The sequence below is a fragment of the Lipomyces japonicus genome (genome assembly GCF_038497905.1).
Source record: "Lipomyces japonicus strain CBS 7319 unplaced genomic scaffold V1514scaffold_16, whole genome shotgun sequence".
In the NCBI taxonomy this organism is placed as follows: Eukaryota; Fungi; Ascomycota; class Lipomycetes; order Lipomycetales; family Lipomycetaceae; genus Lipomyces; species Lipomyces japonicus.
Genome location: NW_027117828.1, coordinates 131,475 through 158,466, shown reverse-complemented (window position 1 = coordinate 158,466; position 26,992 = coordinate 131,475). Strand labels below are relative to the sequence as shown.

Genomic DNA, 26,992 nt, shown 5'->3' with positions numbered 1-26,992 from the left:
GATTGAGAGGTTATAGAATTGTGAGGTTTTGTCAATTAACTGAAGGAGTTTGTGACAGCGTTGAATAATTTAAAAAAAGAAAGAAAAAAAAAAAATCCGGCTGTTGAAATGATTGTTGTGAAACAAAACGACATATTTGGTAAATTTTTTTTTTTTTTTAAAACACACATGGGCAAACGAATGGGTTGGTTGGAACGGGTTTAACGGAAATTTTTAAACGTTATTCTCGCAAAATAATTTCGGATTGGGCACCATGATAAAAAAAAAACGGTCAGTTCGATTGTTTGGGCGAAATCACCACGAACTTACAATATGCATACCAACCAACCTTCCAAACATATTAATCATACTTGCAGTGGCTCTCATTACACACAGCAAGGCTTGGGCAGTGTAAAAAAACTTGTACAAACTATAAAAAGGAAAGCTTTCCTGTACGTCTGGCGGGTCATCCAATTATGATCTGATTGGACGGACAAAACAAGTTGCCACTTGTGAATATTATTTTTAAAATAAATTCAAATTACGTTAGCACAAATATCATACAGCCTTTATAAGAGTAAAAAAATACAGAATCAAAAAAAAAAAAAAAAAAGAAATGCAAAAAAAATACAAGAGTACAAAACGTGAAAAAAAAAAGTTGTAAAACAAAAACAACTCAGAACTTTGTTTCCAAATGGTGCTAATTTGTTTTGCGTTTCTTGCCACGCTTCCTTTTAGTCGTCATTCGTTCTATAGCATCCTCCACAGTATCCTCATCGTTATCGATCGCGTCGAGCCATTGCTTTTCGGTCAATCCATCATCGTATTTTGTGATCTTCCGCTTCCTTGCACCTCGACCGGCAATTTCCTCTTCCGTTTCTTGAAGCAGTTCCTCAATCATGTCCCGCTTGTATACATCTGGAAGCTCAGATTCAGAGTATAATCGATCCACACCTTTTCCTTTACCGTATGCAGAATTACTAATCCGTTCTTGGTCAAGCTTCCTGAAAACTACGGCTTCTTCATCAGATCGGGCAAGCAACTCGTTTAATTCTTCATCGTCCAGTTCTTCGTCATCGTCGTCTCTCTTGAGCTTCTTGGCCTCTTCTGCTTCTAATAACGATCGCAAAAATGCTTCTTGCTCTTCGTTTGTAGATTTGTTGTCAAACTTGCCTGCTTGAATGACCTTGCCGTCAATATCTAATTTCTTGTGAGCTCGCTGAAGAATCATTTCTTCCACTGAATCTTCAGTAATCAAGCGGAAAATTCGGACTTCTTTAGTTTGTCCAATCCGATGCGCGCGATCCTGGGCCTGCAAATCTTGATGAGGGTTCCAATCGGTATCGTAGATAATCACCGTATCTGCAGTTTGTAAATTCAAACCCAATCCTCCGGCTCTTGTCGACAACAAGAAAGCAAAATAGGGCGAATCCGGGGCGTTGAATTTTTTAAGCAATTCAGAACGATCATCCGCCTTTGTACTACCATCGAGACGGAGATACTCCATACCCTTTAACCTTAAAAAATCTTCCATGATGTCCATAATTTGAGTCATCTGGAAAAACATCAACACGCGATGTCCAGTGGCTTGAAATTTTGGCAACATGCGATCAAGAAGTTCAAATTTACCTGCTGTTCGCCATAAATTGTCATTGGTCACTCGATCTGGATTGATCAAATCCTCAATCTCTTCAAACACAAATGGATGATTACAGATCTTTCGAAGTTGCATGATCTGATTATTAAGTCCCTTAATGCCAGACTTGTTTCCGCCAGTAGTGTTGGACCCAACAAAGAGAACATTGTGCTTCAACATCTGTTCGTACAACTTCAACTGAAGAGCAGACATCTTACACTTAATAACTTTTTCAATCTTATCCGGAAGATCTTTCTCGACATCTTTCTTTAGGCGGCGCAGCAAAAATGGACGAAGAACCTTGTGCAATCGTCGAATAATCAATAGCGTTTCTTCTTCTGACAGTTCCATTTTATCTTGAGCTCCGGTGTTAGCAAACGGCGTGTTAAACCATTCATCAAACGATTTAACAGAGTTAAAAATCTTTGGCAGTACGAAATTCAAAAGAGCCCATAATTCAGGAAGGTTATTCTAAAAATAGTTAGAAAATTCGACATAAAAATTAGTCAAAGTTAAATTAACTTTACCTGTAATGGTGTACCGGTTAAAATCAATCGATGCTTAGAATGATAGAACTGAGTCAATGTGCTGCTTAGTTTGGACTGCGCATTCTTCATACGATGACCTTCGTCGATAATCATATGAACCCACTTGATTCGGCTCAATACTGGTCGATCTTTGATAATATACTCATAAGTAGTCAACAGCACTTGAAAATCACCTGCTCGAATAGCTGCTTGTTGCGCCTTTCTAGCAAGAGGAGGGCCTTTATAAACAACTTTTTTCACTGATGGCGCCCATTTCTCAAATTCAAGATTCCAATTTGTCAATGTACTGAGTGGAACAATGACAAGATATGGCCCAGGCTGTTGTTTCACTTCAATAAGGTGAGTAATCAACGAAATGGTTTGTATAGTCTTTCCTAAGCCCATCTCATCGGCCAAAATACCGTTGAGGTTGTTATTAAAGAGCGAAACCATCCATTGCAGTCCTTTAATCTGATATTCCTTAAGAGTACCACCAACTAAGATTGAAGGTTGCTGCTTAACCTCTTCTTGAATTCGGTGTGCTACGCTGTAGTAATCCAGCTTCTCTCCGCCTTCTTCGTCGTCATCCTCTTCTTCAGTAACAGTCAATCGACCTTCCTGGTGTATCTTGCTCTCGCGCTGCTGATCTTTAACTGCTTGAGCAAGCGAATCCAAAAACGAATTAGTTTGTCTAAGCAAGTGTGTGATACGGGTATCTTTAGTTTGGTCGAGAAGTTTCAAGTATGCCTCTTCATCATTAGCCTTCAAAGCTTGAAGACGTTGCTTAGCGGTACGCTCAGCACGACGCTGCTCTTCACGTTCTATGTGTGAATGGAAAGTAAGAACGGCTTTTCCAAGCCTCTGCTGCTTACCACGACGAACTCTGCCGTCGTTCAACATTGCCGTACCATGAGAACAAACACCAACAAGATAATCAAGGTTTCGTTGTCTTTCTCTTTTTTCCCGCTCAGCGCGCTGTTGCCTCTCAAGCTGTTCCGTCAAACGAGCTTCGCGGAGGGATTGCTTTTTCAGACGCCGAAAATTTGATCTGCTTGCGGTTGATGCCAGAGTATTGAAATGAGCTAAAGACTTTAACACTTGACTGCGCAATTCTCGTTGCTTAGATAACATGCGCAATGATTTGAGCTCGATAATGGCTCGAAGTTTTAACCTGGCATCTGCATTGTGAGATATTTGTGGCTTATTGTCAGAGATGTCAATCTCCTTCTTCTCTTCTTCATTCACTTCAACATCAACCTCCTTAAACCCGTTACTCTGTATCACGGGTGAAATATCTTTGGCATCAATCGAAGACAGATTCGCTGGCAAGTTCTCAAGCTCAGTAATTCGCGCCGTGACCCGATTTTTAATAGAATTCTCACGAGATTCCTTCAACGCAATGATATCAACACCACTCGGCATTATTGAAGGAATCAATAACCGATTTTGACGAGACACAAAGTCAGAATACTGGATAGGCTGTTGAACTTGACCATATGGTGATACGATTTCAATCTTTGGACGTTGCGGCTCTTCCGGTTTTTTCACTGGCACTGGCGCTGGTACTGACGCTGTCGGGGGTGTAGGTGCAACAGCATTTAAAGGTGATGTGGATGGAGGTGCAACAGCCGGTCCAGAAGACGGAGGTCGTGATAGACTTGGTGCTTGCTGTTGAAGTAGAGCAGGTGAACCATTAGGAAGGGGTGACAAATTTTGCTGCCCTGGAACCTGTGGCTGAATCTGTTGAGGTACTTGCTGTCGAATCTGCTGTTGCTGATTTTGTTGCAGTTGTCCCGCTAGTAATTGCTTCCCGGCCAATATCTGTTGCTGCAACTGAATAGGAACAGGTACATTCTTCGTTATTAACTTAAAAGCTGTGATTTGAGTCCGAAGCATCTGTAGTTGTTCGACAGTGAAAGGACTATTCGTAGGAAGAGCGACATTTAAAGGAATAGAAGAAGTCTGAGTTACAGGGCTAGCTCTATTCTGCGGCCCTTGAACATTCGCCTGAAATGCTAAAAAAAAATTAGTCTTCGACAGATTGATTACCAAACCAAAACCAAAAAATAAATTTTTTTCATACCAGTGCCATTGACAGGAGCAGCTTGTTGCTGATTAAGAACCTGATTTTGTTGCAGCAAAATATGTTGTTGAGAATTTGCAATGGGTGGATTCTGTTGGTGAAGTTGAGAATTCTGAATTTGCTGTTGCTGATGTGGCAGTTGTTGTTGTAGTTGTTGTTGTTGTTGTTGTTGTTGTTGTTGTCGTTGCAATTTAAACATTTCTTGTTGCTTTGATATGACGCGTAAAATCTTTGATATATTTGCAAATTCTTGGTTGGACGCCTCATCGGCACCTTGCGATTTCAAAGCCTGCCATCTCTTAACAAAAAAAATTAGTTGTGATAAAACAGAGTGGCAAACAAAAAAAAAAACGTACTATCAGCAATTGTTGAATTCCTTCACGCGTATTTGGGAGAGGAACGCTGATTTGATTCGGTGCGGGTTGGGACGGGAAGCCGTTTGCACTCAAGACAACGCCCGGCTGCGGATTTGCGCCAGGGATTGCTTGCGGTGGCGCGCTCATGGTGACAATGAGCCAGGCGGGAAATGAAACGGGTGACTGGCCTACACGTCGTAAACAGGAAAGCAAGCTAAAACAGCGACCGAAGCAAGATGGAAAAAGCCGCGATGGAGTGCGCTGAGCGGCTGGGGGTGAGTAATTTCGATGATAGTTCAAGATTCTCACCGGTTTGCTTTTGGGGGAAGAAACGCTTTCGATCGTGCGAAGCGTGGCCGCCTTGCCGCTGCGGTTTTGCGCCATAAATGCGGCGACGTTGGGGTGTTGCTGTTGCTTATGTAAATGCTTATGGCGATTAACTAGTTGTTTCAATTGAGCATTCAGGTTTAATTATTAGACTGTAAAGACGTGACGTTTGAATACTCAGTGTTGTCTTTTTTTTTTTGTTTTTATTTTTCTTGCTTTTCCCGACACGGTAGCCGGTCCGCTACAGCCTGGTGGCGCTAAACCTGCTTTGTCCAGATGTCTTCGCCGAATGCACTAAACGGCGGGTTGCCGGAGTTCAGACCGGTGGCTATTGAGCAAGACGATCGACCACCTTCTCGAGCGTCTTCGGTGTCTAGTACCACGTCTCATGACCGTGGAAGATCGCGATTTGTGAATGGCCGGGTACGACGTGATTCAATCGCAAGCGAGTCCAGCTTATTCGGCGAGATGGCCCACGACAGGCCGTATGATGGACCTAGCCCGGACGCAATTCCCTCAGCTATGTCTTCGTTTCCGCATCGTGTTCGGTCAAGGTCACGGTCGACCTCAACAGCCAGAAGCTTTCGGTTTTTCAACACTGACGAGGTTGAGCATGCGCATCTAGTTGATCAGCAGCAGCAGCAGCAGCAGCAAATGCATGCCTATGATGACGATGCGCATCTCAACGACGAAGGCAATTATGTGGATCTTCATCCACTGGAACCTAACGACGAATTGCACAGTCTTCATTCGGTTGTTTCAAATGGAACCCATAGGCGAAGATACTCAGTAGGACATTTGAGTACGCACAACAAGCATCTTGTGGACTCAACTCACCGTCCGCTTTTAGATGCATATGAACATCACTATGATGATTTTGACGGCAGCTTTCGTACTCCAGACGTGTTTGAGCAAACTCTGTACGTCAAGAATGACGACATGATTCTTGCCATGGCAGGCTATAGGCTTAACAAATTAAGATACGTAGTATACATAATACTTTCGGTGTTAACGGGCGGAATTGCATATCTCGTTCTGAGATGGTTACCAAGATGGAGAATTGCTTTTAAAGGAAAACGCGCTCCTTTATCCTCATGTGATTTTGTCGTACTCGAAGTAAGTACTTATTTATCAAATATATTTTTTTTTGTTTGCTTGAGTGACTGGCTAATTTTGAGTAGAACCAATACGCTCAACTATCAGAACACGGTGTCATAAAAACTAACTTCAACGCGCCGCTCTCTAACCTTTTTACGACCCACCGAAAATTGGACGGCGGAGATGACACCGAGGTTAGCGAATATGACCCGATTGTTAAGACGATGCAATACTTTGACTACCGATATATGCGTCTTATTTTAAATCCTATTGATGGTAAATTTGAATTGAATAACGATTGGCGGGATGCGAGCTGGGTGAATATGGCAGATATTAAAGGGGGCCTATCTAATCAAGCCGTTGAAGAACGGCAAACGATTTTTGGTGAGAATAGCATCAACATTTTAGAAAAAAGCATTACAGAGCAGGTTGTAGATGAAATACTACATCCATTCTATATTTTTCAAATCTTCTCCATGATTTTATGGTCCTTAGATGAATATTATTTTTATGCCACATGTATTTTCATAATATCAACGTACGGTATATTTACAAGTGTTAGAGAAACTAGAAGCGTGAGTCAAATGATTTCAAAATATTTTGTACAATTGACCAACATTTTTTAGAACCTGCGACGATTGAAAGAGCTCTCAAAGGTCGAATCCCATGTTCGCGTTCTACGCGATGGGTTTTGGGTCACGTTATCGTCCACCGAGCTAGTGCCAGGAGATGTTTATGAAATTTCTGACCCTAGTTTGAATTCGTTTCCCGGCGATTGTCTTTTACTTTTGGGAGATGCCATTGTCAACGAAAGCATGCTCACAGGAGAATCTATCCCGGTTTCGAAATATAGTGCTTCTCAGGAAGCATTATATCTTTTGCAAGAGCAAGATTGGGATAGAATCGACAGTCACGAACTTTCCAAGTCATTTCTTTACGCTGGAACGAAGATCGTCCGTGTACGCAAGCCTGGAGATTACGATGGCAACGCAGAGTCTTCCTCTAGTGGCATTCGAACCGAAAGAAGTAATGATGATGTTGCGGTGGCCATGGTGATCAGAACAGGTTTCAATACAACTAAGGGATCGCTTACTCGATCCATGCTTTTTCCTAAACCATCGAAATTTAAATTTTATCAAGATTCATTTAGGTACATTGGATTCATGTCTGCTATGGCCACAGTGGGATTCGTTTTTTATACGGTGCAATTTATTCGCTTAGGGCTTGCGCCTAGTTTGATTGCGTTTAGGGCGTTAGATTTAATTACTATTGTTGTTCCGCCAGCACTTCCAGCAACATTAAAAATTGGAACGAACGTTGCTCTTGGAAGGCTGAAAAAGAAAAGCATTTATTGTATAAGTCCGAACCACGTTAATGTGGGAGGCAAACTTGATATTTTTTGCTTTGATAAGACAGGTACTTTAACTGAAGAAGGGTTGGATGTCTTGGGCGTTCATGTTGCAGATTCTAATCACGCACGGTTCAGTGAACTGTTACAAAGTCCTGAAGCAATAGTTAACGAATCAATCAGAACTGAAGACATTGAAATTCGAAAGGCTATGTTGTTTTCAATGGCGACTTGTCATTCTCTTCGAAACCATGAACATGACTTAATTGGCGATCCACTTGATAAGCAGATGTTTAATTTTACGCGGTGGGGCTATGAGGAAGAAGACCAGTATTATCGGCCACATGGATCAGCAGAATTTTCTTCTGGTATTGTTTTGTCGAACGAAGTTAGCAAATTGGCTCCTGCTGTCGCTCATCCGCCCGCTTCACTGGCAAGACTAATTTTGTTATTGGAAAATGATTCTGTTTTAAATATTGATGCAGTAGATCTTGGAATAGTTCGCATGTTTGAGTTTGTTTCTTCACTTCGCAGATCAAGCGTTGTTGTCAAGCGTGCTAGTGATCCGAGTATGGTTGCATATGTTAAGGGAGCACCAGAAGCCATCCAGCTTATTTGCAAGCCTGGATCTTATCCTGAAAATTACGAACAATTGCTACATGAATACACACACAAGGGATACAGAGTAATTGCTTTGGCTTCAAAAATATTGTCGAGATATTCATGGTTCAAGGCTCAAAGGTTAACAAGGGAAGAAGTGGAGACTGATTTGGACTTTATTGGGTTTGTTATATTTGAAAACAAGGTTAAAGAACGCACGCCGTCTGTTTTAAAGGAGTTGGCAGTTGCCAAGATAAAGACTGTGATGTGCACAGGTGATAATGCGTTAACGGCGGTAAGCGTGGCTAGAGAGTGTGGATTATTGAATTTGGATGTCCCGGTTTTTTCTGGTTATGTGAGTTCGGAGAATGATTGCTTGCCTGATTGGGTGTGTGTTGATGACGAAAACTTGCGATTGGATAACCGGACATTGACGCCGTTAATCACTGACCAATTGGTGAGAAAGTACTCACCAGAGGCGATTAGGGAATATAGTTTAGTTGTCATCGGAGACGTATTCAAAAGAATTGTTGAACAAGGTTCTGAAGAATTGCTTGAGAAAATGTTGACCAAGTCCAAGGTGTATGCTCGAATGTCGCCTGATGAAAAAAGCGAGCTGGTCTCGAGACTTCAAGATATTGATTACTCAGTCGGGTTTTGCGGTGATGGAGCAAACGATTGTTCTGCACTTAAGGCTGCTGATGTCGGTATTTCATTATCTGAAGCAGAGGCGTCAGTGGCAGCACCGTTTACGTCACGAGTGTTTGATATATCATGCGTTCCTGTGGTAATCAAAGAAGGTCGTGCCGCATTAGTGACCAGCTTCTCTTGTTTCAAATACATGTCGTTATATTCAGCCATCCAGTTTGTGACCGTGGGTATTCTTTATAATTCGGGTACGAACCTAGGTGATTTTCAGTTTTTGCTTATTGATATGTTTTTGATCTTACCTATTGCGGTTTTCAGTAAGTATTTTTTTATTTATTTTTGACTATTGTGATAATTTTGAGTATCTGTAGCTAATAGATGTATAGTGGCTGAGTCTGGACCATACAAATTACTTTGCCCTAAACGACCTACTGCTAATTTGGTATCTCAAAAGATTTTGGTCAAACTTGTTGGCCAAATTTTTATTAGTATTTTTTTTCAAATTTCGATATATATATTAGTGCGACATCAACCGTGGTATATGCCACCAGTGGCAGGCGCTGATGACAGCCATGTTCAAAGTTCAGAGAACACGGCATTATTTTTAGCATCGTGCTATCAATACATATTAATAGCCATTGTACTTTCTATTGGCCCGCCATATCGAGAAGCACTGTATAAGAACTATTATTTTGTTATAACGATTGCTGTGACCGTTTGCATGATTTCGTTTGTTCTTTTTGAACCTCCACAGTGGTTGTTTAATTTACTTGTTTTGACCAGATTATCATATGGCTTCAAATGTGTTATTATATTTAACTCTGTGGCATATTTTATATCAGCTTGGGCGGGTGAAAAATACGTGTTTGTGTTGTTATCTGAATTTATAAAAAGTACGAGGAGGACGCTTAACGGAGGACGCAAAAAGCAGAGAAAGAAATTTAAAATTCTTTTGGAAGCTCAAGAACGTGAATTTTCATTATTTTAGACATGCATATAGTAAGAAGGTTAAATTTTTTTTTTTTTTTTTTGGAAAGTGGAGTGTTGTGTGCTTCTGTTGGTGTGAATTTTTTTGTTTTGTTTTTTCAGTTGTGTCATGTGCTAATGAATAATATAATTTTTTAAAAAAAATATGATGTTTTAATTGTGAACTGTATACAATAAAAGTATAATACATCTCCAACGCCCAGGTGAAAAGTCGTAGCACTGAAAAATATCCAACATTAGAGAAAGGGGGCCGGGTCCTGAATGTCGCCGATATTTCCAATTTATGTTTGAATATTTTTTGAATAAATTTTATGCATGCGAGAAAAAAAAAAAAAACACCTGGAAAGTAAGCAACCTCTAATGGTGACTGCCATCTTCCTTTTTATGTTCATCATGAGAAGATCCGTGGTGTCCCTCCCAGGGGTGTCTGTATCCGAACAAGACCGGGCCATCGTTTTTCAGACGATAAAAGATCCAGAACCACATTGACGCACCAAGAACAATTGAAGAATAACGATACAGACGAGGCGGGGCATGAACCGGAATGGGACCGGTGTAAGTCTTGTGATGATGTCCGCCTGCCATTTTGAGAACTTGTAACCAGGTTGGATAAGTTAGCAATCTGATCTTTATTTAATGGGCACTACATCTCGTGAACTTGTTTACACAAGCCAGACCCTGCAACAAAAAAAAAAAAAAAAAAAAAAAAAAAAAAAAAAGGAATTGAATGATATCCTACCTCAAATATTATTTGCTTTCGAGTTGAAAATATGCAAAATTGCGAATGATTTCAAGAAGCCTTCAGCCTGTGTAATTTCAAAGTTTAGCTTTTTTTTGAATATTACGCTTTCGTCTACTTGTGTCACCCGAATCATAAGCAAGATGCTTGATTTGGCGCATTCATTAAAAGCACAAGATTGGCAGCGCTTTGATTGGACAGCCAGCAAACTGAGTAGGGTAACGAGGTTGGAGAAAAAAATTTGGCAAGCAGTGCTTACATAACGCGCTCGGAATAATTCGGGAGATTTTGGATGCTGTCGGGAATATTCGGCAACGGGTGTGGCGCGTTTTTGGGCACAAGCGTGAGTTTGCTCATCGCGATGAGCAATTGAACTTTAATTGTCGTACGACAAAAATAAGGTCGATAGTGAGACCAACAACAACGACAACAACAAAAGCTGAACTTTGACTCATTATTTAGTTTTATTTTTGGCTTTTGAATGCAATTGCTGTTTAATATCATTTTTGAGCTGAAGCCGATGGGCCGGCCAGTCTTGGTCGTTGTACCAAGTTAATGACGTATAAATTAATTTTTCCCCGGCGGGTATTTATTGAGATCAGCAATAATCTATGCAAGCCCTTTCTTGTAAATTTTGTAAATATAGACGTATCTCAACCATCATGACCTTTTAAAAAAAAAAAAAAAGTTGTTACGGAGCCATAGTCGGGAGTGATGATGAGATTAACAGCAATCCGGCGCGGCGCCGGACTAAGGTTTTTTTACTTTTTTTGCCATCTTGATATTATTTTTGCCTTCCCAACCTTCGATTAAACAGAAAACAAGGACTCATTATTTTATATAAATATAGTCGAGCGGATCGCCTCGTTTTTGCATTCTTGTTTAAACAAAACCGTGTCACAGCATTTTGCACTTGGTGACAAATTTTTATTTGTCACATCTGAATTTTCTGTTTGTACTTTGCCAACCCAGTCGCGGCCTCTGAATTACCTCATCGCCCCTTATCGGTTAATCAATCTAACGTCACGGTCACGATATCGCGGCAACGCGACTTATTCAAATATAGAAAAAAAAAAAAAAAATATGGCCACAACAGCATTCGATATTATAGGCAATTTGCCAATTGATATTATCCCCACTATTGCTCAGTACGTTCCCAGGCTTACAGACCTTGTTCATTTTCAGCTGGTGTCCAAAACGTGGCAGCATATTTTTACGAATCCAATCACGTTCTCAAAACTTGTTGACCCTAATTCAGCAGCGTCGGAATTGACGTGTTATGAACGATTTTTGCGGTCATGTTATAATCAACATTCAATTTTGACTCTTAATCTTTCCAAACAAAAAGTGCACGTGTTGGGCCCCGAAGTCACTAATCAAGTGTCGTGCTCCGCATTCTCCAATGACTATTTGGTTGTCTACCTTCAACACGACCGGAAATTCCTTGTGTGGGATTTTTCGTCTGCCAGCAAATCGCATGACATGACACCGAAAACTTTTGAATTTGCAACTGGCAACGTGACCAGCATGATTGTTTCTGAACTGAATTCATACCTGATTTGGCAGGAATCGGATAAGGATGCCGTGTTTGTGTTTGACCTGGCTTCTCCCGGATGGCATGGGCAGAGCAATTCTTCTTCTTCTTCTTCTTCTTCTTCTTCTTCTTCTTCTTCTGCATTGAAAAATTCTGGAGTCATGATTTTTAGGTTTCCTGAAGGTTGCAAGCTGGCAGGTGTAAACTCGGTTAATTGTGATGGCGAACATTTGGTGGCTCGATTTTGCATTTCCATGGGCTCACCCAAGAAATTTGTCATGGCTTGGAACCTCAAGACTCGAAAATTACTAGCAAACTTTTCTTACACTGATTCCGGGCTCTGGGAAACCTCATCAGTATTTAAGGATAAAAAAATTTACCTACTTTCTCTTCCTCCACGAAATGAAGACATGCGCTTGTTTCCTTTCCCCGGATTCTGTAAAGCATATGACATGGAAGGACGGGTTGTTTCATCAGTCGGTGTCCTGCCCGGTACTGAATTCAGGTTTGCCAAATTATTTGATCCAATCTGTGAAGATGGCAAGATTCGATATTCAATTTCACGACAAGGCGGTGCTTGCCGTGGATACTGCCTTTCAACCATAACGGTCGACGAAAAGACGGGCGTGGGCAAAGAGCACAAGTTTTACCCTGGTCATGGCAAGGCTGATGATGAGACAGCAAACAGCTATTATCCGATTCAAGATTGCATCACTAATTCCAATTCTAAATGCTTATATTTATTTCACGGAATTTATCAGTTAGGCGGCATCTCGGGCGAAGTCGAAGTATGGGATTACGAATCAGAAAAGTCAAGACGGTATTGCCTGCCAAACGTGCGTGCGATCTTGGGCAATGAAACTTTTTTCTGCAAGTTTGTGAATCGACAAGTTTATATTCATAGATACGCAAGCTGGGATGAACAGTAAACACAGTTTTTTTTTTTCTATATCATATCGCATAAAGTGGTGGAAAGGGTTTTCAATGGTGCAATTGGTGTTAATGTAATTTATAATGAATGAGACGTTAGACTTGATATATACAATATATTAATAATTAATAATATATACTTCGGTAGCTATCAATTGGACAAGTACACAGCGGTATTGAAATATCAGTTTTGATGATGCAAAGGCCCCCAACGGGGGAACAATTAATCAATCAAGGCAATAACATTTTAACATGTATCATTAAAAAAACTATTATTTTGCTATTCGATATGCACGCGTGATGCCCATAAACTTTAAATTTACGCGTGCTCTTATTACTACGCAATTAATAGGCAATTAAGTGCAGTTCGGGTCAAGCAACAGAGGAAAGACGAAAGAAACGGCAGGAAAAAAAAAGCACAAAAAAAAAATAAATAAATTTAATTGCAGAAAAAATTTTATGCAAAACAAAAATCCGCTTGTAAGTTTACGTCAGGGACGACTTGCTCGGTTTGAAGACGGGTTTATTTTTGTCAAGCCCCGCCGTCGATCGGAGCCACGACCGGCCAGCCAAAATTTATCACCAGTTTTGCAAGGGCTTGAAAATCTTTTGGTTCGGGATCAGAAAAGTATGAATCTAGGTGGAAATAGAATGAATACTGTTGCAAATCGGCAACCGAAACGGAGGCGATTGGCAAGAAGGCATGATGATGATGATGATGAAAAAGACGTGTTTGAATTTATACCGACGCCGGAATTTCAAGAAAAATTCGCCGCTGGCGGTGGTGGTCTTAGAATGAACCAGTCAAAAAATAAAATGATTTTAAGGCAGACTTGCAGTTCAGATAATAATAACAACAATAATAATAATAATAATAGTAGTAATAACAATAACATGTCATCGGAAGATGTTTTTGCTGGATTAGACGATATTTTTAGCGACATTGAAGGCGCGAAAAATTCATCAGATACTGAATACGAAGGACTGATGACAAGTCCGGGCCAGGACGATATCACAGTACAGGACAAAGCTACGGAGCATTCTGGCTTCGATAATCACCTTGCGCCACGGATTCTTGCCCGAAACAGCTACATGCTTGATGATAGCAGTGAGGACGATACCAACCACGACGACGTGGTGCTGGACATGACAGATATTAAAACTGCCATGGATGAATTAAGAAACAAGCCGGTAGCACGATGGTTATCGGGTCCAGTTGCCAATGCCAATAATTTTGATAATAAAGCTCAAGTTCCGTCATCACAGGTATTTGAGAATGATGATTTTCAAGATGATGAGGAGGAAGAATTCGGCAACGTTGTGTATATGGACTCGTTTAATCAGTCGCAACGTGATGATGAAACCAAAATTCAATGTTGGCCAGGCGCACAAGATGCGCAAGACTTTTGCACGCCAAATGCCAATGTTAAAGATCATTCCAACGCTTCAGCTAATCATGATTCTTCAGCTAATCATGATTCAATGTATTGGCCAACTAATACATCATCTTTGCAAGAATACGATAATAATGAATCACAGCATGATAAAAACGGCCGGATATTAGTACCGAGATCGTTCATGTCGCAATCATCGACTCATAACCGCCAATCTTCAGTTTCGAGCTCGGATTCACTTAGTTGGAAAGTCATTCCCGAAACTCAGGCATCAGCAATACAATCAGAGTCTAAAGAAGAATTTGTTTATGCGCAATATTCTTTGAATACTCTTCCAATGCCATATGAAGAATAAGTTTTCATTGTTTAGTTACAAAAAATTGGTATGCATATTATATTTGGTACATGTGGAACTAGACTCCATTCTATATATTCACGTACAAGATCCATGCTGGTTTAAAACTCCAAAATCGTAAGCGGTGAGCCAGGGAATTAAAAGTCGTACTTTTTGGAGTTGTCGTAAACTTTGGTGGTCAATTAAATGTACGATAATTTTGCGATCGGGCAATGTTTCTAGATGGTAAGATTCTGAATCAGAATACATTATTCAATTCCCTGGCTCTACGACTATTGAACGAACATATAGAGAAAGAGAAGTTGGCTATCCTGTTGCACATGCAAAACAAGAATGACCACCAACTTTGCAAAAAACGGGTCTTCTTAAGACTAGCACTTTGTTATGGAGGCACGCAAACTTCGCAGGGAAAAAAAAGAAGCCGCTTAAGAAAAAAAACCTGCGAAGCCCAAGTCGAAACCCAGAATCGTGTCCATAAGTGCACATACATCCAAATATTCCACAATCCCACAAAAAGTACACAAAATTCCTTAACAGCCACAAAACATCAAAAATAACTAAATATATAAAGCTTACTTTTGAGGTTTGGTAATCGAATGCACGAAAATAATGCAAGCAGAAGTAACTAGCACACATGATGTTTCATGAAGGTAGGCAACACACCGCAAACGATTTATCGATCTAAAGGGCCAATATAAATCAAGTGGAGGGATCGAAAAAGGTAACTGGAATAGACTCGTCTGCAAAATCAACAGACCGTAGAATCACAGCTGGTTTATATCGCTCAGTTCGAACAGGAAAGCCGTCAGTATGCCGTCAGTATGTGCACAAGTCCCAAGCTGAGGAAAGGATTGTCACTATGAATCACGAAATACTCAAAAAAAAAAAACGGGATCCGCAACAAAACTGATTTAAACCGATTCAACCATTAACCATCAGGTGGTACGAGAAAAAAGTAGCGAGCACGCTAGCTAATACATGATATCACCAGAATATGACGAGAACTTGCCGACGAGAGGCGTTTGGAATATCATCCTATACCTGCACATCAATACTAAAAAACAAACAGAATACATACACAACTCTCTCTCAAGAGTCGTTTAGTATCTGAATGGATTGAATGGGAATAAAAAATCGACATCTAATCATGACATGGGCGGTCGTAAAAAGACGTTATGAATCATGACTGAGTATAAACATAAGAGGTATCCATTCAGTCGCACAAGAAAATTGCGGTTGGGCGGTGGCGATGGGGGGGAATTTATAGTGTTTTGCTGGGAGTGCGGGGCGGGGCACGCGTGGGCTAGGGTTTTGCCACGGAGGTTGGCGCAGATGACGCACCAGCCACATGAACATTGCCACAGTGCACATGTGCTTTGTCACGAGGTGGCCCCGAGACCGTGAAGATCTGAAAGTTCGGCAACTTTCAGATCTCAGATCCCACATCATGTCTGCATCTCAAGCTTATGATCGCGAAGCCCAGGTACGGAATCGGTGGAATCACATTGCGGTATTAACTCGTCTAACTGGTGTAGAACGACAGCAGGCTAGACGATCTCGCCTCCAAACTTTCTTCACTTCGCCAGGTCACGACGGACATTCATGCCCAGGCCTCAGATAACTCATTTGTTCAAGCTTCTGTATGCAATAAAATATATGATGTACATGTAATCATCTGGCGGTTTTTTTATTCTAACTGTTTTTATAGTCGGAAGCTTTTTCAAATCTTACGAGCTCAATAAGACACTCATCATCTAGACTGGCGCGCAGCGCTGGCGTGTCTTATCCAATATACAAATCAGTTTTCTTTATTCTTGCAGCGGTACTTTTCATTTATCTTGTTTGGCGTTTAGTTTAAGGCATAATTTTTTTTTTTTTTTTTTAAAAAATGGTGTCTGGTTTTAATTGGTGTTCAAAGTGAAACGGCACGTAAATTTTAGTGCATCGTGGCAGTTTACTTTAATGGTTTATCTTCAACACAAAAGTCGTAGTTCTTCCCTAGTTTGACATTCTTCATATACATGTCCTGTCACCGTCATATTCTACTTGCTTCTGCCACCGCCAATGTCTTGTCCGAGTCTGTAAGTCCCGATTGCCTTCCCCCATTCGATCTTTGACCTGGTTACCGGCAGCTGTCGTCTAAGCGACTTAAAGGCTCCATCACCAAGACCTGAAAATTCCAGATTGAGTTGCTCTTGATATGCCTTCTCGGCGACACCGATGGCCTTGACTGCTTGTCCCTTGGTGAACGAACTTGAAACTTCTTTGTGTGTTTTCAGGCGAACATTACCGTCTTCGTAATAATGAACATCAATGTCAATGCTTCCCGAAATTGAATTTGATGCGAGATCAACCTCATACGACGACCTCCATCTTCCGTTCCTATATAAAATTACATGTCAAAACTCGGGTTCTCAAACATATACATTACAAAAAAAAAGGTCCTTACCAGAAATTTGATGGACTATATTTATTTCCAACAATTACAATGGCCAATCGATCTTCCGATAACGAAATTACCCCGTACGCTGATGGCTCGGGGAAATGCTCTGAGACGTAGTGCTTAACGTCATCGATGACCGATGATCCACTAAACGGTTAACGCAACGAACTGCTTGCAATTGTAAGCAATACTTACACGGATGAGTTTTCAGAAGCATATTCTTCAACGTTTTTAACTTTCTGTGTTTAATTAGATATGTAGTCAACCTCAAGCGCATTCCAAACTCACCAGTGAAGCATGATGTACATCAAAGCTCTTTCCCGCCTCTTCGTCAAAAAACTTGCCTGATCCAAGACTATTAAACTTGCTTATAATTACCTATCAGAAATGTTAGTTTTTCTATTCAGACCATTTAAAATTCCAAATTGACACGTACGGATTTCTGAATTCCAGGGAGCTTGACGATTGAGAATTGATCAATATTATAATTCTCAAACGCATCATTCAAGCCTTCAATTATATCCTCGTCTTCCTCGATTATTGCTTTAATGTCTATAAAAAAAAAATCAACTGTTGGTGACGAAATTTCGCGCGTGCTGCTTTAATAATCTATACCATCGAATACGTCCTTAACCTATAGTCGAGTAAGCTTGACCGATCCAAAATAAACCGTGACGATGGTTATGTTACCTCACCCGGTGGAGCATCACTCAAGAACTTCGATGCCGCATTGATCTTTGCTTGTGTTGACATTTTGAGTTTCTGGTGTGGTCGAGTGTGTGGGCAGTTCTCTGATAGCAATGTTTATATAATGTCCGCAGCGCCGTCGCGCACGCACTTTACTTGGTCCGGTAATTTTTAACTACCATAACTCGGCACAATTTACAACAATTCAATCTACGACTTTCTTTAAAAACTTATTTTTTTTTATTTTAAGTGCAACTAAACCTCACCCAGCTCCCCATCTGGAGGTGTTGCCAGTCTTGACTGCCGGAGATACAAGCTGTTGGGCAGATTGCTTAATTTCCCAACTTTGCCGTTTAAGACTATGCTGTGCGGTTGGTGCGGTGTTATCTGTAATCTTGCTCAACAGTACTCTCTTGGTCGCCTTCTTTGGTTCAGGCGTTGAAGAAACTGACTTAATCGGTAACGAAGGGAACTCAGACTCGTCCAACAACGATATGTTCTTTTTCACTCGGGTAGGTTTAGTCTCTTCGACATTAGACAATGCACTTCCAAACAATGCTGCCACGCCGGTCGAATTCCCTTTAGATTCAAGCCGAGATAGTAGCTCCGGAGGAATGGAGTGCAAAAAAACACAAGTATCTCCAGCCAAGCAGGAACTTTGGAGCCAATATCGGCACACGGTCGCCGACAAGTCATGTGAAAATCGACAGTCAGGTCGAAGGCATTGGCCCGTAGTCAAAAAATACCCTGTAATAATTAATATTTAAAAAAAAAAAAAAAAAAAAATACTGCAAACATACGACACACGGTAGGAATCTTGGGGTGTTCTTTACTAGCGATAGATGAAGTCTGAACGCTGTAAGCCGGACCAATGGTCTGCACCTTGAGAGATTGTTTCTGTATTGGAGATTTTCCAAGCAACTTATCCATTAGCTCATTCAGCGTGATTTGAATATCGTAACCATTATTTTCTAGCACCAAACTAATTTCGTAATCACTTAGATTCTTCGCGCTTGGTAATGGTATTGCAGCACGAATATGATCGAACGGGGAAGTCGTGTCAAACGGTGTTTCATCAATCAAGCTTGGCGTAGTTGCCGTTATTGGAGTGCCAATCTCAGTAATGCCATTGTAGTTGGCCGAAGAAGATGTAGAAGTTGCAGGAGACGAAGTTGATGACTGAGGAATAAAAAGTGAGTGTGACTGAATTGAAGTAGGATCGTTTTCGTGCGTAAAAGCAGCAGAATCATACTGCGCTAGTGGACTGTAGTGTGTTGTGCTATCAGCTATTAGCTGTTGACTTGAAGGTTCAAACGGACAATATTCGTCGTCATCATCATAATCATTAGTGAAACCATTTGAAGATATTGGTGAAGAGGTTGAGCTAATGTCAAAGTCTTCCAAAGCTTTTTGGACTTGATTGGCCAAAGAAACATGACTTATTTCCGGAGTGACTGGCCGAGGATTTGTGTGCAATAGAGTTATATCTGAGGTTGCCAGGATAAATGGAGGACGCCCAACAGATGTCGGAACAGCAAACTTTCCTTTGACAACCTTCGTTATCCTCTTCAAAGAGCCACTGTGATGGCTACCACTACTATTGTCGTTGTTATTGTTATTGTTATTGTTATTGTTATTGTTATTGTTATTGTTATTGTTATTGTTGTTATTATTATTAGTGTTGCTGCTGTTGCTGTTGCTACTATTGCTGTCGTTTTTGTTGTCGTTGATACTGTCTATATTTGAATTCCCATCACGATGATTCCACAAAATTTCAAGCACCTTCGAGTCAAGATCCGACGACGTTAAAACTTTTCCCTCCGCTGCAAACACTCGAGCAATGATACTCGCAATCTGATCTGTTTGATTCTCCTCAAGCACTGCGGGGTCGTCGAGAATGGCCTCGCATTGCGCCTGCCAGTCCCCAGAACTCATAAGAAGTTCACTCTATATATTGGCCGACCAAAAAAAAAAAAAAAAAAAAAATTGCTAACGAGCTTCCGACAGAATTCGTGATTAAGCCGACATGCCGTGATGCCGCGGGGGAAACGTGATAAACAATTGCAAGATAAGAAGTGGATCACAAAAACAGTACGTCTATAAAAATGATTGACCGAATTATTGAAAATTGCCAACGATCTGGAATATACAAAACCCAGTATAACTCGAATAACATGTAACAATAGCCAAAAAGAATACACTATCGAATAGAGACTAAACACGACCTGTGGAGCGTGAATTGCCGGTCGTTGTTGATGGCGAACATTTGGTAAATGCAATGAATGGATTACCTCATCCGTAGGGTAATAAAAACGAATTTTGTTCAAACGTCCTGTTTGTATCGTGAAATATCTATAACTAGGTAGTTTCTAAATTTGAATTTTAATTTTACTGTTGGTTTACACTGTACAGGTCAGAAGCCATATGCGACATGACATCTCAAGTGGCTGACAGCTACGGGTTGGGACCAACATCTGCTATCCCATAAATTTGTGATTCTCTTGTGGCCTCTCGATCAAAGGAGCCATTGAAACTTGAACAAGAGAAAATTTTCAGTAACTTGAGCTCTTTTTACAGTTAAGGTATTTTATTTTTAGTTATTTTGGAAAAAAAAAAGAAATATGCTCGATTGTTTGCACATTTTGAATTAATCGAAAGGGTCCAAACGGGCACACGCATTCACAAGCGTTGATTTGTTTGAATGGAATTGTACTCAATTTAGTCGAGTCGTAACCGGGATATGCAAGTGTGTTTGAAAAGTTATTTTTATATGACCGCTCAATTTTGCTATACAATGATGCAAATCAGAAAAGCATTGACCTTAGTTGTACTTCAACAGATGATGGGGTCAAGGTATATAATAAATCTTGTGCCTCGCCGTTCTTTATTTACTTTTTTTACGCTGATTTCGAGTTCATCGATCGAGCAACAGTATAGCAAGATCTTGCACCGCAGTTTCGGTTATTTAATAGCATTTTAGACAGAAAATAAATTCTGAACTGTAAATGCAGGTATAGCTATAGAACTCCAAATCAGGAAATTATAGCAAGTTTGTTAAATGGAACAAACACTTGTTACCGGCTACCATGATCCAGCAATAACAAGTGGTCATATTTTTCTTTTACTGTTTTACCGTAGTTGATTATTTCTATGGTCATGAATCCGCGTATCCGTGGATATTGGCAAGTAAGGAAGTTAGCCAAGCAGACTTCAACAGTCCATAATAAGGAATAGTCAATGCAATTGACTTAACAACTTGAACTCGTCCCAAATTGTAACTGGAACTGGTGCTTCCATAACCAACCGGCTACCAAGACGCGCTTTGATTGGCGATGCGTCCGTCCCCTTGACGCGCCCCTTGACGCGTCAATTAGCACTTTCTCTCTCCTTAATTCATTTTACCAACGCACTTTTCGTTCTCCATACACTACTGTAATAAGACTTTACTGCCTAATCATTGTTTAAAATTTGGTTAAATCTTAAATAGGTATTTATTATATTATATATAGCTGCTATGTTAGCTGTAAAACTAATTTGGGTAGAAAAACTGCGATAATGTCTTCTCGAGAAATGCCCAGACGCGTCGTGAGCCGACCAAACTATGATGCTTTAAATGACGGATTGGAAGGTGTAGAGTCTGTCGATTTTGTTGATTTGAAAGTTGAATTCGAAGAAGACTTGATCAATCTTTCGTCTGAACCTGCCGACTCAGTTGATGAACCTGCTTCTACTCTGGTGGAATCAACAAACTCTGCAAGCCAGCAGACAGTCTCGGCGGAACTAACAACCGACGATGACGAAGGCGCGTTCAAAATGAAGAGCTGGATATGGAATCACTTCAACCGCACAAAATTAGACATGACTTTCACTTCAAAAAACAAAACAGTTACCGTTAACGATTATGAGGTAAAGTGTGACCATTGCGGCTGGGCGACTGCAGACTCCAAGAGAAAAGGCTCGACCTCAAATATGGTGACACACATAATGAACTCTCATAAACGCCTGTTCACTGATGCAACAAGCTCTGTGAATATGTGGCCGAATTGTGGCAGCAAAACTCGCAGAAAACCAAATCTGCAAAATTTAAGCAGAATTTGCTCCGCTGGCTTGTGGAAACTGGTCAACCATTCACAATGGTAGAAGAGCCAACATTCGTTGCAGCGGTTCAGGGTCTAAGTCCTAGACTGGAGCTTCCCGTGAAATCGCGATAAGCTATCAAGCTGTTGGTCGAGGATAAATTCAAAGATTCTCGTACCAAGTTGATTCGTGAGCTAGAAAGTAGCTGTCAGACGATAGCGCTCTTCTTAGATGTGTGGACAAGCAAAAATGGCGTTCCTATCTTAGGAGTTGTTGGGCACTGGCTTACCCCGGACTTCACGTATCGCCAACAGTGTCTGGATTTTAAGGAAATTCGTGGAAAACTTACCGGAAGAGTGCTGGCAAAGATGGTATTTGAGCTGTTGACGGAGCTCAAATTATTAAATAAATTAATTTCAATCACCGGAGACAACGCGTCGAATATTAAGTCGCTTGTGTCTGAGCTCAATATCCTTCTTATCCGGGACGTTGTCATTCCTGAGCCGCGGTTTTGTGGCGAATCATCATTCGTTAGCTGCATGACACACGTCATAAAACTTGTCGCTAAAAGTATCTTGAAGTTGCTAAATCCGAGCAGCTTTGCAAACACTGAAATTGCATGTGCCACTGCTAACGGCAAGATTACGACTGAAATCCGAACAATGTCAGTGGTTGATAGAGTTCGGCTGTTAGCTATTTATCTGAAGTCTAGCCCACAGCGAAAACAAGCCTGGGAAGCCTTGTGTAAGGAGCACAATCTTCCACAAACCGTTTTACAGTACAACGTTGAGACACGTTGGAATTCCACGTACAAGATGCTCCAAAGCTCCATTAAGCTGAAGGAGCAAATGAAGCTTTATCTAGATGAGACTAAAATATTGCCGGCATTTATCGACCACGATTGGCACCGTATAGAACAAGTCTGCTCTGTGTTGCGATGGTTAGATAGTGCAACAGAAACTGTATCGAGGAAGGGATCAGGAGCTTTCTGCACACTTAGCCTCTATTACTTTCTACAAAACCAATTACGACCAGCGGTGGCGAGAATTGGAGAATACAAAAATTTGGACCACGACATTTCTGAAGCTGTGGCAGCTGGTCTAAAAAAATGTGAGCGGTACTATATCTTAGCCGACTCTAGAGATATCTACTACGTGGCTTTGTTCTTGGATCCCCGAGATAAGGGTCATAGTCTTAATGTTGAGCTGGATAAGGAGAATGCATCTCTTATTAATCTGGCTATGAGGCAACAGCTTGATGAGCTGTACCCCACACAATCTGATCAACAAACCGTTTGGACGAGGTTTGGAGAAGATGACTTTATGTCATATAAAAGATCCAAACTGGAATACGCGTTAAATTATATGCATTCGTCACCAGATGCATATTTCGATGATCAATGTGTAGGGCTGTGCCACGAAACAGAGTCGAACGAGTGGTTGTTTTTGTGGTGGCAGACTCACAAGCATCTATATCCTGCCTTGGCCGTGGCTGCTAGAGATTATCTTGCAATTCCGGCCGCTCAAGTATCCGTCGAACGTCTATTTAGTGATGACAGAGATCTCGTTGGAGTTAGACGCTACAACTTGAATGATGATACAATGAGAAAGTTGGTCCTTCTTGGTGAGAGTTTTAAGGGGCCAAATGATATAGTGGTGATTGGCACATTTTGTTATGTATATATTTGTTACACTTCATTATACTTTCTTGTTAATATTATTGATATATGTTACTGTTACAATTTATAAATACTGTATTGTTTTTAATGGATGTTAAATATTATACTAGAAAGAATACTTTCAACTTTGGAATACTATGATATCCATCAATGTCCGCGGATAGATATCCGCGGACATCTCTACGGTGAATGATGATGAAATGTCAAATTAATTGTAATTTCCATTATACTAGCTGGGATGTACTAACTGATTAGAAAAACTTCAAAAAAATTTGAAAGTCTTTGCCTGCTTTGAAATATATACAACTTTTCATGCATGCTCATACTTCGCCAGCTGGTTTTGGCTGGTTGAGGTCCCCGTTCTGACTTCTCCGTTCCTTTTACGACATCCATTTGCGCTTAACAGTCTCCAAAGACAAGATCATGACTTGCAACTAATAACGATCCTGCCATCATTGTCGTTGGTTATTTAGAGTGTTGCGATGAGGATTGCGTCATGCATATAATTTGCGTAGTTGACGATTATGAATATCATATTTACCCTATTGACCAGAGATCATTTTGGCTTTACGTAATGAACGTGAAAAAGGCATTTTATTGAAATCAACATAGTTAATGGTTAGCCAATTTAGTTGGAGCGGCCGCCACGACAACCGAAACTGCAGCATTAGCTAACATCTATACCACAGTTCAAACATGTAATGGGAACAAATTTCACCGTCCCATCCTTTGCCACGTATGAAGCTTTGGCCTCACTGTCGTCGATTTCGATGGTCACTGGCTCGTCCGCGTTCGAATGACTCGAATCCAAACAGTAATCATCGGTTCCTTTCTTTTTATTTTTGCCTTTATCCTTCTTGGGTGATTCAATGATATCTTTGTCGTATTTTTCTTTTAAATCCTTAATCACGCAATATTCATGCAGCCACGTCTCGCACGACCCGCACCAAACCATGGTTGTGTCTGGATTATAAAACCGCTCACATTTGCAATGTCGGCGTACCGGCCCAAGCTTTGCCAAATACGAGTCATACGATTGCCTCCAAAACAGCTCACTCAGTTTATCGTCATCGTCCTGCTCCTTCCAATGCGACACCGGCGCTTTGCCGGCTACCGTCATTGCATCAATAATGTCCATATGGTTTGACGCAATAAGTTCTTTCTTTCCATGATAATATTCCCTCCCTTCCGGAAGCTCCGCTGGCCAATACATCCAAAATACTCGGATGTAAACTAACATATGGTCTTGAGCACGAATTTCAAGTACTCTGCCTATCCAGTACATTTTTGGGTTGGTAAGTATTGCCGAAGAGCCCTGAATGTGTGCATGATTCACATAAACGTAATCACCAATAGAAAACCGTTCGCTTCCAACTGCCATTGTTAGAATCGTCTGTTAATTTTTTTTTTTTTGGAAAAAAAATTTAAATCAAATGCATAGCATATAACGAACCTACGAAATGTCGATACGGGGTCAATTTTAGCCATCCATCATGGGGGACAACTGAAAATGCATCTGAATCAATTGCTCCAGTATCATCAAATCCTTCGGCAAACTCATCATTCCCTGCCTTTGTTTTTCGTTTCTTTTGTGACCTATCTGGTTTTACTATTGAAAATGGCACAGTTGTACCAGGTAATTGAAGTTGATCAGCTTCATTACTTTCGTCAGTTTCTTCCCCATTGTTTTCTGTGTCTGATGAAGCTTTTGCTTGGTTGTCTATTGACTTCAAAATTCCATTTTGCTTTGCGGTCTTGCGATTTGTTGTTGACTTTCTTGATTTTGATCGGCCGGCCTTTGATTTCACTTCTGCTCCATTACCTATCGTTCCCGCCATTCAAAATAAAATAAAAAAAACGCTTCTGGGTTGTTAGTTATTTCATTGCTGCGTCAACACAAGTCAAGAAAATCAACCTTTAATGTACAGTTGCTTATACAGTAATCAGTTAACTTCCAACTTGTCAGCGTAATACACGTCTAATTGATGCTTACTTCTATTATCTTTTTATTTGAATTAGATTAAAATTTAAATATGTAGTTTAATATATCAGATCCCTTTGAAATAATACAGAAAACCGTTGTTGATGTGGCTGGGCGGGCCATAGCGCCACACCCCTAAACATCTCTTACACGTGTAAGATATATATATGTATATACCTCTTTGAATATTCGATGACGACAAAAACAACTTAATTAGATAAATTTTCAACTCGCTTCTCTAGTTCTCGAACCCATGCATCTGCTTTTTCCAAGTTTTCCTTTTCCCTTTTTTCAATGTCCTGTAATCTCGTTTCAGCTCCTTCAAGCGCACTTGTCCACCTCTGAACTTGCACCTCAGCTGTACTTACTCGGTCCCGTAGATCCGCAATATTTGATACAACCTCACCTGCTTCCGCATGCACATATCGTAGTGATTTTAACCGGTCAATTAATGACGGAACAGTTATCGCAAGATTCTCGACGTCGCCAAGCACTGCATATAATTTTCCAATCTTTTCGTCTTCCGTCACTTTTACATTCTTTGAAGGCAGTTGTGTTGACGAGATGCGATCCGTGATGGCAGCGATGCTGTCAGAATCAATCGAATTAATTTTAGCAGCGAGTGATAAAAGAGTTGGGATAACTGGCTGCTCATATACGGATGATGTGCGGAATGCTTTCGAGTATGCTATGCTTTCTGGAGCGCCCAGTGCTTTTTCCAAAAGTGCCAGCCTCTCGTCGATACACGCAGCCGAAAGCTTGTACTTTTCGATTTCTTCAAGAGGTATTGAAGATTGCGACTGGTTCATGTCTATTTTTTCCCTTGGCTGATCACTCCCTGTACCGGTGCTGTTACTAAGCAGCATCTTTACAACTTCTGATATTCTACCCAGTCGTAAAGATGAAATTCCATTAAGCTCGTCGCTTAATTCCGAAACACGATCATCTTTAATAGAAGCATTCAACTCATCGATTTCAGCTCGCAATCGCGCGATCTTAGCGTCAGTCGATTCAAACCGTGCGTTCGCACCATCATGCTCGAGCGGACTCCGTAGGGTCTTGTTCAGAAATCGTTCACGAGCCTCGTCAGGAGATATGGTGGAAGAATCTATATTTTCATTTTCCACTTCCACAATAGCCGGTTCCTAATATTATAAATTTAGATTCCCATGGTGATTGCTTTGGCTGGAACCATGGATGGTGACCTGTACTTACCAAAGTTTGTTCTGGATTGACGTCTGGAGTTTCAAATACATCAGGCGACGACGTATCCTTTCTTGTTATTCTTCAAACAATTTAAATTTTTCATGACTCGTGACATACCAATCCAGGTAAATTATATTTTTCCAATATAGGCATCATATGGTAATTCACGTGTGACTGCTACCAGATCATAATTGCTGGCCCTTCTTACTACTGGCAATATTCGACGCGGACCCCCAGTTATGTTGGGCGATTTGTTTTACACTGCATACTTCTACAACTCTCAATCGACGACGACAAGACACTGGACACAATCATGTAACCGGTTCTTCTATTTTGATAGGCCAAAATTTCTAATTTATTTTACCTCTGCGCCTATGTG

The 26,992-nt window shown here is 40.7% G+C and overlaps 12 protein-coding genes across 12 annotated transcripts; 6 read left to right on the top strand and 6 right to left on the bottom strand.

The window, feature by feature from the left end:
• Window positions 1-574: 574 nt before the first annotated feature.
• V1514DRAFT_329963 (SNF2 family N-terminal domain-containing protein) lies at window positions 575-4,399 on the bottom strand. Its single transcript, XM_066927423.1, has 3 exons — window positions 4,226-4,399; window positions 2,143-4,157; window positions 575-2,086 (listed from the first exon to the last, which is right to left on the bottom strand). Exons 2-3 carry the CDS (start codon window positions 4,036-4,038, stop codon window positions 680-682), a joined length of 3,303 nt encoding a protein of 1,100 aa, XP_066783744.1. The 5' UTR covers window positions 4,039-4,157; window positions 4,226-4,399; the 3' UTR covers window positions 575-679.
• A 667-nt stretch (window positions 4,400-5,066) lies between these two features.
• On the top strand, window positions 5,067-9,739 carry V1514DRAFT_329959 (uncharacterized protein). The gene is made up of 4 exons (XM_066927422.1): window positions 5,067-6,024; window positions 6,090-6,581; window positions 6,633-8,919; window positions 8,989-9,739. Exons 1-4 carry the CDS (start codon window positions 5,185-5,187, stop codon window positions 9,588-9,590), a joined length of 4,221 nt encoding a protein of 1,406 aa, XP_066783743.1. The 5' UTR covers window positions 5,067-5,184; the 3' UTR covers window positions 9,591-9,739.
• V1514DRAFT_329957 (uncharacterized protein) lies at window positions 9,707-10,397 on the bottom strand. The gene is made up of 2 exons (XM_066927421.1): window positions 10,329-10,397; window positions 9,707-10,182 (listed from the first exon to the last, which is right to left on the bottom strand). Exon 2 carries the CDS (start codon window positions 10,172-10,174, stop codon window positions 9,947-9,949), a length of 228 nt encoding a protein of 75 aa, XP_066783742.1. The 5' UTR covers window positions 10,175-10,182; window positions 10,329-10,397; the 3' UTR covers window positions 9,707-9,946.
• Window positions 10,398-11,411: 1,014 nt separating this feature from the next.
• On the top strand, window positions 11,412-12,791 carry V1514DRAFT_319670 (uncharacterized protein; the record flags this gene model as incomplete). The annotated part of the gene is made up of 1 exon (XM_066925956.1): window positions 11,412-12,791. One exon carries the CDS (start codon window positions 11,412-11,414, stop codon window positions 12,789-12,791), a length of 1,380 nt encoding a protein of 459 aa, XP_066783741.1.
• Window positions 12,792-13,079: 288 nt separating this feature from the next.
• V1514DRAFT_329955 (uncharacterized protein) lies at window positions 13,080-14,768 on the top strand. Its single transcript, XM_066927420.1, has one exon. It carries the CDS (start codon window positions 13,252-13,254, stop codon window positions 14,539-14,541), a length of 1,290 nt encoding a protein of 429 aa, XP_066783740.1. The 5' UTR covers window positions 13,080-13,251; the 3' UTR covers window positions 14,542-14,768.
• Window positions 14,769-15,881: 1,113 nt separating this feature from the next.
• Window positions 15,882-16,576, top strand: V1514DRAFT_351941 (uncharacterized protein). The gene is made up of 3 exons (XM_066929470.1): window positions 15,882-16,024; window positions 16,077-16,181; window positions 16,250-16,576. The coding sequence occupies exons 1-3, from the start codon at window positions 15,890-15,892 to the stop codon at window positions 16,397-16,399; spliced, it is 390 nt and encodes a 129-aa protein (XP_066783739.1). The 5' UTR covers window positions 15,882-15,889; the 3' UTR covers window positions 16,400-16,576.
• On the bottom strand, window positions 16,481-17,787 carry V1514DRAFT_362925 (F-actin-capping protein subunit alpha). Its single transcript, XM_066929754.1, has 7 exons — window positions 17,675-17,787; window positions 17,600-17,618; window positions 17,421-17,536; window positions 17,273-17,362; window positions 17,180-17,223; window positions 16,991-17,131; window positions 16,481-16,923 (listed from the first exon to the last, which is right to left on the bottom strand). Exons 1-7 carry the CDS (start codon window positions 17,735-17,737, stop codon window positions 16,584-16,586), a joined length of 813 nt encoding a protein of 270 aa, XP_066783738.1. The 5' UTR covers window positions 17,738-17,787; the 3' UTR covers window positions 16,481-16,583.
• A 97-nt stretch (window positions 17,788-17,884) lies between these two features.
• Window positions 17,885-19,964, bottom strand: V1514DRAFT_367414 (uncharacterized protein). Its single transcript, XM_066929865.1, has 2 exons — window positions 18,472-19,964; window positions 17,885-18,418 (listed from the first exon to the last, which is right to left on the bottom strand). The coding sequence occupies exons 1-2, from the start codon at window positions 19,604-19,606 to the stop codon at window positions 17,934-17,936; spliced, it is 1,620 nt and encodes a 539-aa protein (XP_066783737.1). The 5' UTR covers window positions 19,607-19,964; the 3' UTR covers window positions 17,885-17,933.
• Window positions 19,965-20,957: 993 nt separating this feature from the next.
• On the top strand, window positions 20,958-21,964 carry V1514DRAFT_46843 (uncharacterized protein). The gene is made up of 2 exons (XM_066930029.1): window positions 20,958-21,158; window positions 21,214-21,964. Exon 2 carries the CDS (start codon window positions 21,227-21,229, stop codon window positions 21,809-21,811), a length of 585 nt encoding a protein of 194 aa, XP_066783736.1. The 5' UTR covers window positions 20,958-21,158; window positions 21,214-21,226; the 3' UTR covers window positions 21,812-21,964.
• Window positions 21,965-22,287: 323 nt separating this feature from the next.
• V1514DRAFT_279762 (ribonuclease H-like domain-containing protein) lies at window positions 22,288-22,968 on the top strand (the record flags this gene model as incomplete). The annotated part of the gene is made up of 1 exon (XM_066925019.1): window positions 22,288-22,968. A coding segment is annotated over one exon (681 nt), but the record flags the coding sequence as incomplete, so codon positions are not given.
• Window positions 22,969-23,597: 629 nt separating this feature from the next.
• V1514DRAFT_46831 (uncharacterized protein) lies at window positions 23,598-25,549 on the bottom strand. Its single transcript, XM_066930028.1, has 3 exons — window positions 25,420-25,549; window positions 24,880-25,286; window positions 23,598-24,800 (listed from the first exon to the last, which is right to left on the bottom strand). The coding sequence occupies exons 2-3, from the start codon at window positions 25,262-25,264 to the stop codon at window positions 24,094-24,096; spliced, it is 1,092 nt and encodes a 363-aa protein (XP_066783734.1). The 5' UTR covers window positions 25,265-25,286; window positions 25,420-25,549; the 3' UTR covers window positions 23,598-24,093.
• Window positions 25,481-26,930, bottom strand: V1514DRAFT_329936 (Dynamitin-domain-containing protein). The gene is made up of 3 exons (XM_066927419.1): window positions 26,731-26,930; window positions 26,623-26,679; window positions 25,481-26,552 (listed from the first exon to the last, which is right to left on the bottom strand). Exons 1-3 carry the CDS (start codon window positions 26,767-26,769, stop codon window positions 25,617-25,619), a joined length of 1,032 nt encoding a protein of 343 aa, XP_066783733.1. The 5' UTR covers window positions 26,770-26,930; the 3' UTR covers window positions 25,481-25,616.
• Window positions 26,931-26,992: the final 62 nt, after the last annotated feature.

What these genes read in the sequence shown, in the direction of transcription:
- V1514DRAFT_329963 (XM_066927423.1), bottom strand. Translation starts at nt 4,038, where the DNA reads ATGCTTCGGACTCAAATCACAGCTTTTAAGTTAATAACGAAGAATGTA. An exon ending in TAACCGGTACACCATTACAG is followed by an intron (nt 2,087 to 2,142) that starts GTAAAGTTAATT and finishes AACTATTTTTAG; the next exon opens with AATAACCTTCCTGAATTATG.
- V1514DRAFT_329959 (XM_066927422.1), top strand. Translation starts at nt 5,185, where the DNA reads ATGTCTTCGCCGAATGCACTAAACGGCGGGTTGCCGGAGTTCAGACCG. An exon ending in GTGATTTTGTCGTACTCGAA is followed by an intron (nt 6,025 to 6,089) that starts GTAAGTACTTAT and finishes AATTTTGAGTAG; the next exon opens with AACCAATACGCTCAACTATC. An exon ending in GTGTTAGAGAAACTAGAAGC is followed by an intron (nt 6,582 to 6,632) that starts GTGAGTCAAATG and finishes AACATTTTTTAG; the next exon opens with AACCTGCGACGATTGAAAGA.
- V1514DRAFT_329957 (XM_066927421.1), bottom strand. Translation starts at nt 10,174, where the DNA reads ATGGCAGGCGGACATCATCACAAGACTTACACCGGTCCCATTCCGGTT.
- V1514DRAFT_329955 (XM_066927420.1), top strand. Translation starts at nt 13,252, where the DNA reads ATGCAAAACAAAAATCCGCTTGTAAGTTTACGTCAGGGACGACTTGCT.
- V1514DRAFT_351941 (XM_066929470.1), top strand. Translation starts at nt 15,890, where the DNA reads ATGAACATTGCCACAGTGCACATGTGCTTTGTCACGAGGTGGCCCCGA. An exon ending in CTTATGATCGCGAAGCCCAG is followed by an intron (nt 16,025 to 16,076) that starts GTACGGAATCGG and finishes TAACTGGTGTAG; the next exon opens with AACGACAGCAGGCTAGACGA. An exon ending in ACTCATTTGTTCAAGCTTCT is followed by an intron (nt 16,182 to 16,249) that starts GTATGCAATAAA and finishes CTGTTTTTATAG; the next exon opens with TCGGAAGCTTTTTCAAATCT.
- V1514DRAFT_362925 (XM_066929754.1), bottom strand. Translation starts at nt 17,737, where the DNA reads ATGTCAACACAAGCAAAGATCAATGCGGCATCGAAGTTCTTGAGTGAT. An exon ending in TCCCTGGAATTCAGAAATCC is followed by an intron (nt 17,363 to 17,420) that starts GTACGTGTCAAT and finishes CATTTCTGATAG; the next exon opens with GTAATTATAAGCAAGTTTAA. An exon ending in TATAGTCCATCAAATTTCTG is followed by an intron (nt 16,924 to 16,990) that starts GTAAGGACCTTT and finishes AATTTTATATAG; the next exon opens with GAACGGAAGATGGAGGTCGT.
- V1514DRAFT_367414 (XM_066929865.1), bottom strand. Translation starts at nt 19,606, where the DNA reads ATGAGTTCTGGGGACTGGCAGGCGCAATGCGAGGCCATTCTCGACGAC. An exon ending in CAAGATTCCTACCGTGTGTC is followed by an intron (nt 18,419 to 18,471) that starts GTATGTTTGCAG and finishes TAATTATTACAG; the next exon opens with GGTATTTTTTGACTACGGGC.
- V1514DRAFT_46843 (XM_066930029.1), top strand. Translation starts at nt 21,227, where the DNA reads ATGTCTTCTCGAGAAATGCCCAGACGCGTCGTGAGCCGACCAAACTAT.
- V1514DRAFT_46831 (XM_066930028.1), bottom strand. Translation starts at nt 25,264, where the DNA reads ATGGCGGGAACGATAGGTAATGGAGCAGAAGTGAAATCAAAGGCCGGC. An exon ending in CCCGTATCGACATTTCGTAG is followed by an intron (nt 24,801 to 24,879) that starts GTTCGTTATATG and finishes TAACAATGGCAG; the next exon opens with TTGGAAGCGAACGGTTTTCT.
- V1514DRAFT_329936 (XM_066927419.1), bottom strand. Translation starts at nt 26,769, where the DNA reads ATGATGCCTATATTGGAAAAATATAATTTACCTGGATTG. An exon ending in AATATAATTTACCTGGATTG is followed by an intron (nt 26,680 to 26,730) that starts GTATGTCACGAG and finishes ATAACAAGAAAG; the next exon opens with GATACGTCGTCGCCTGATGT. An exon ending in TCAATCCAGAACAAACTTTG is followed by an intron (nt 26,553 to 26,622) that starts GTAAGTACAGGT and finishes TTATAATATTAG; the next exon opens with GAACCGGCTATTGTGGAAGT.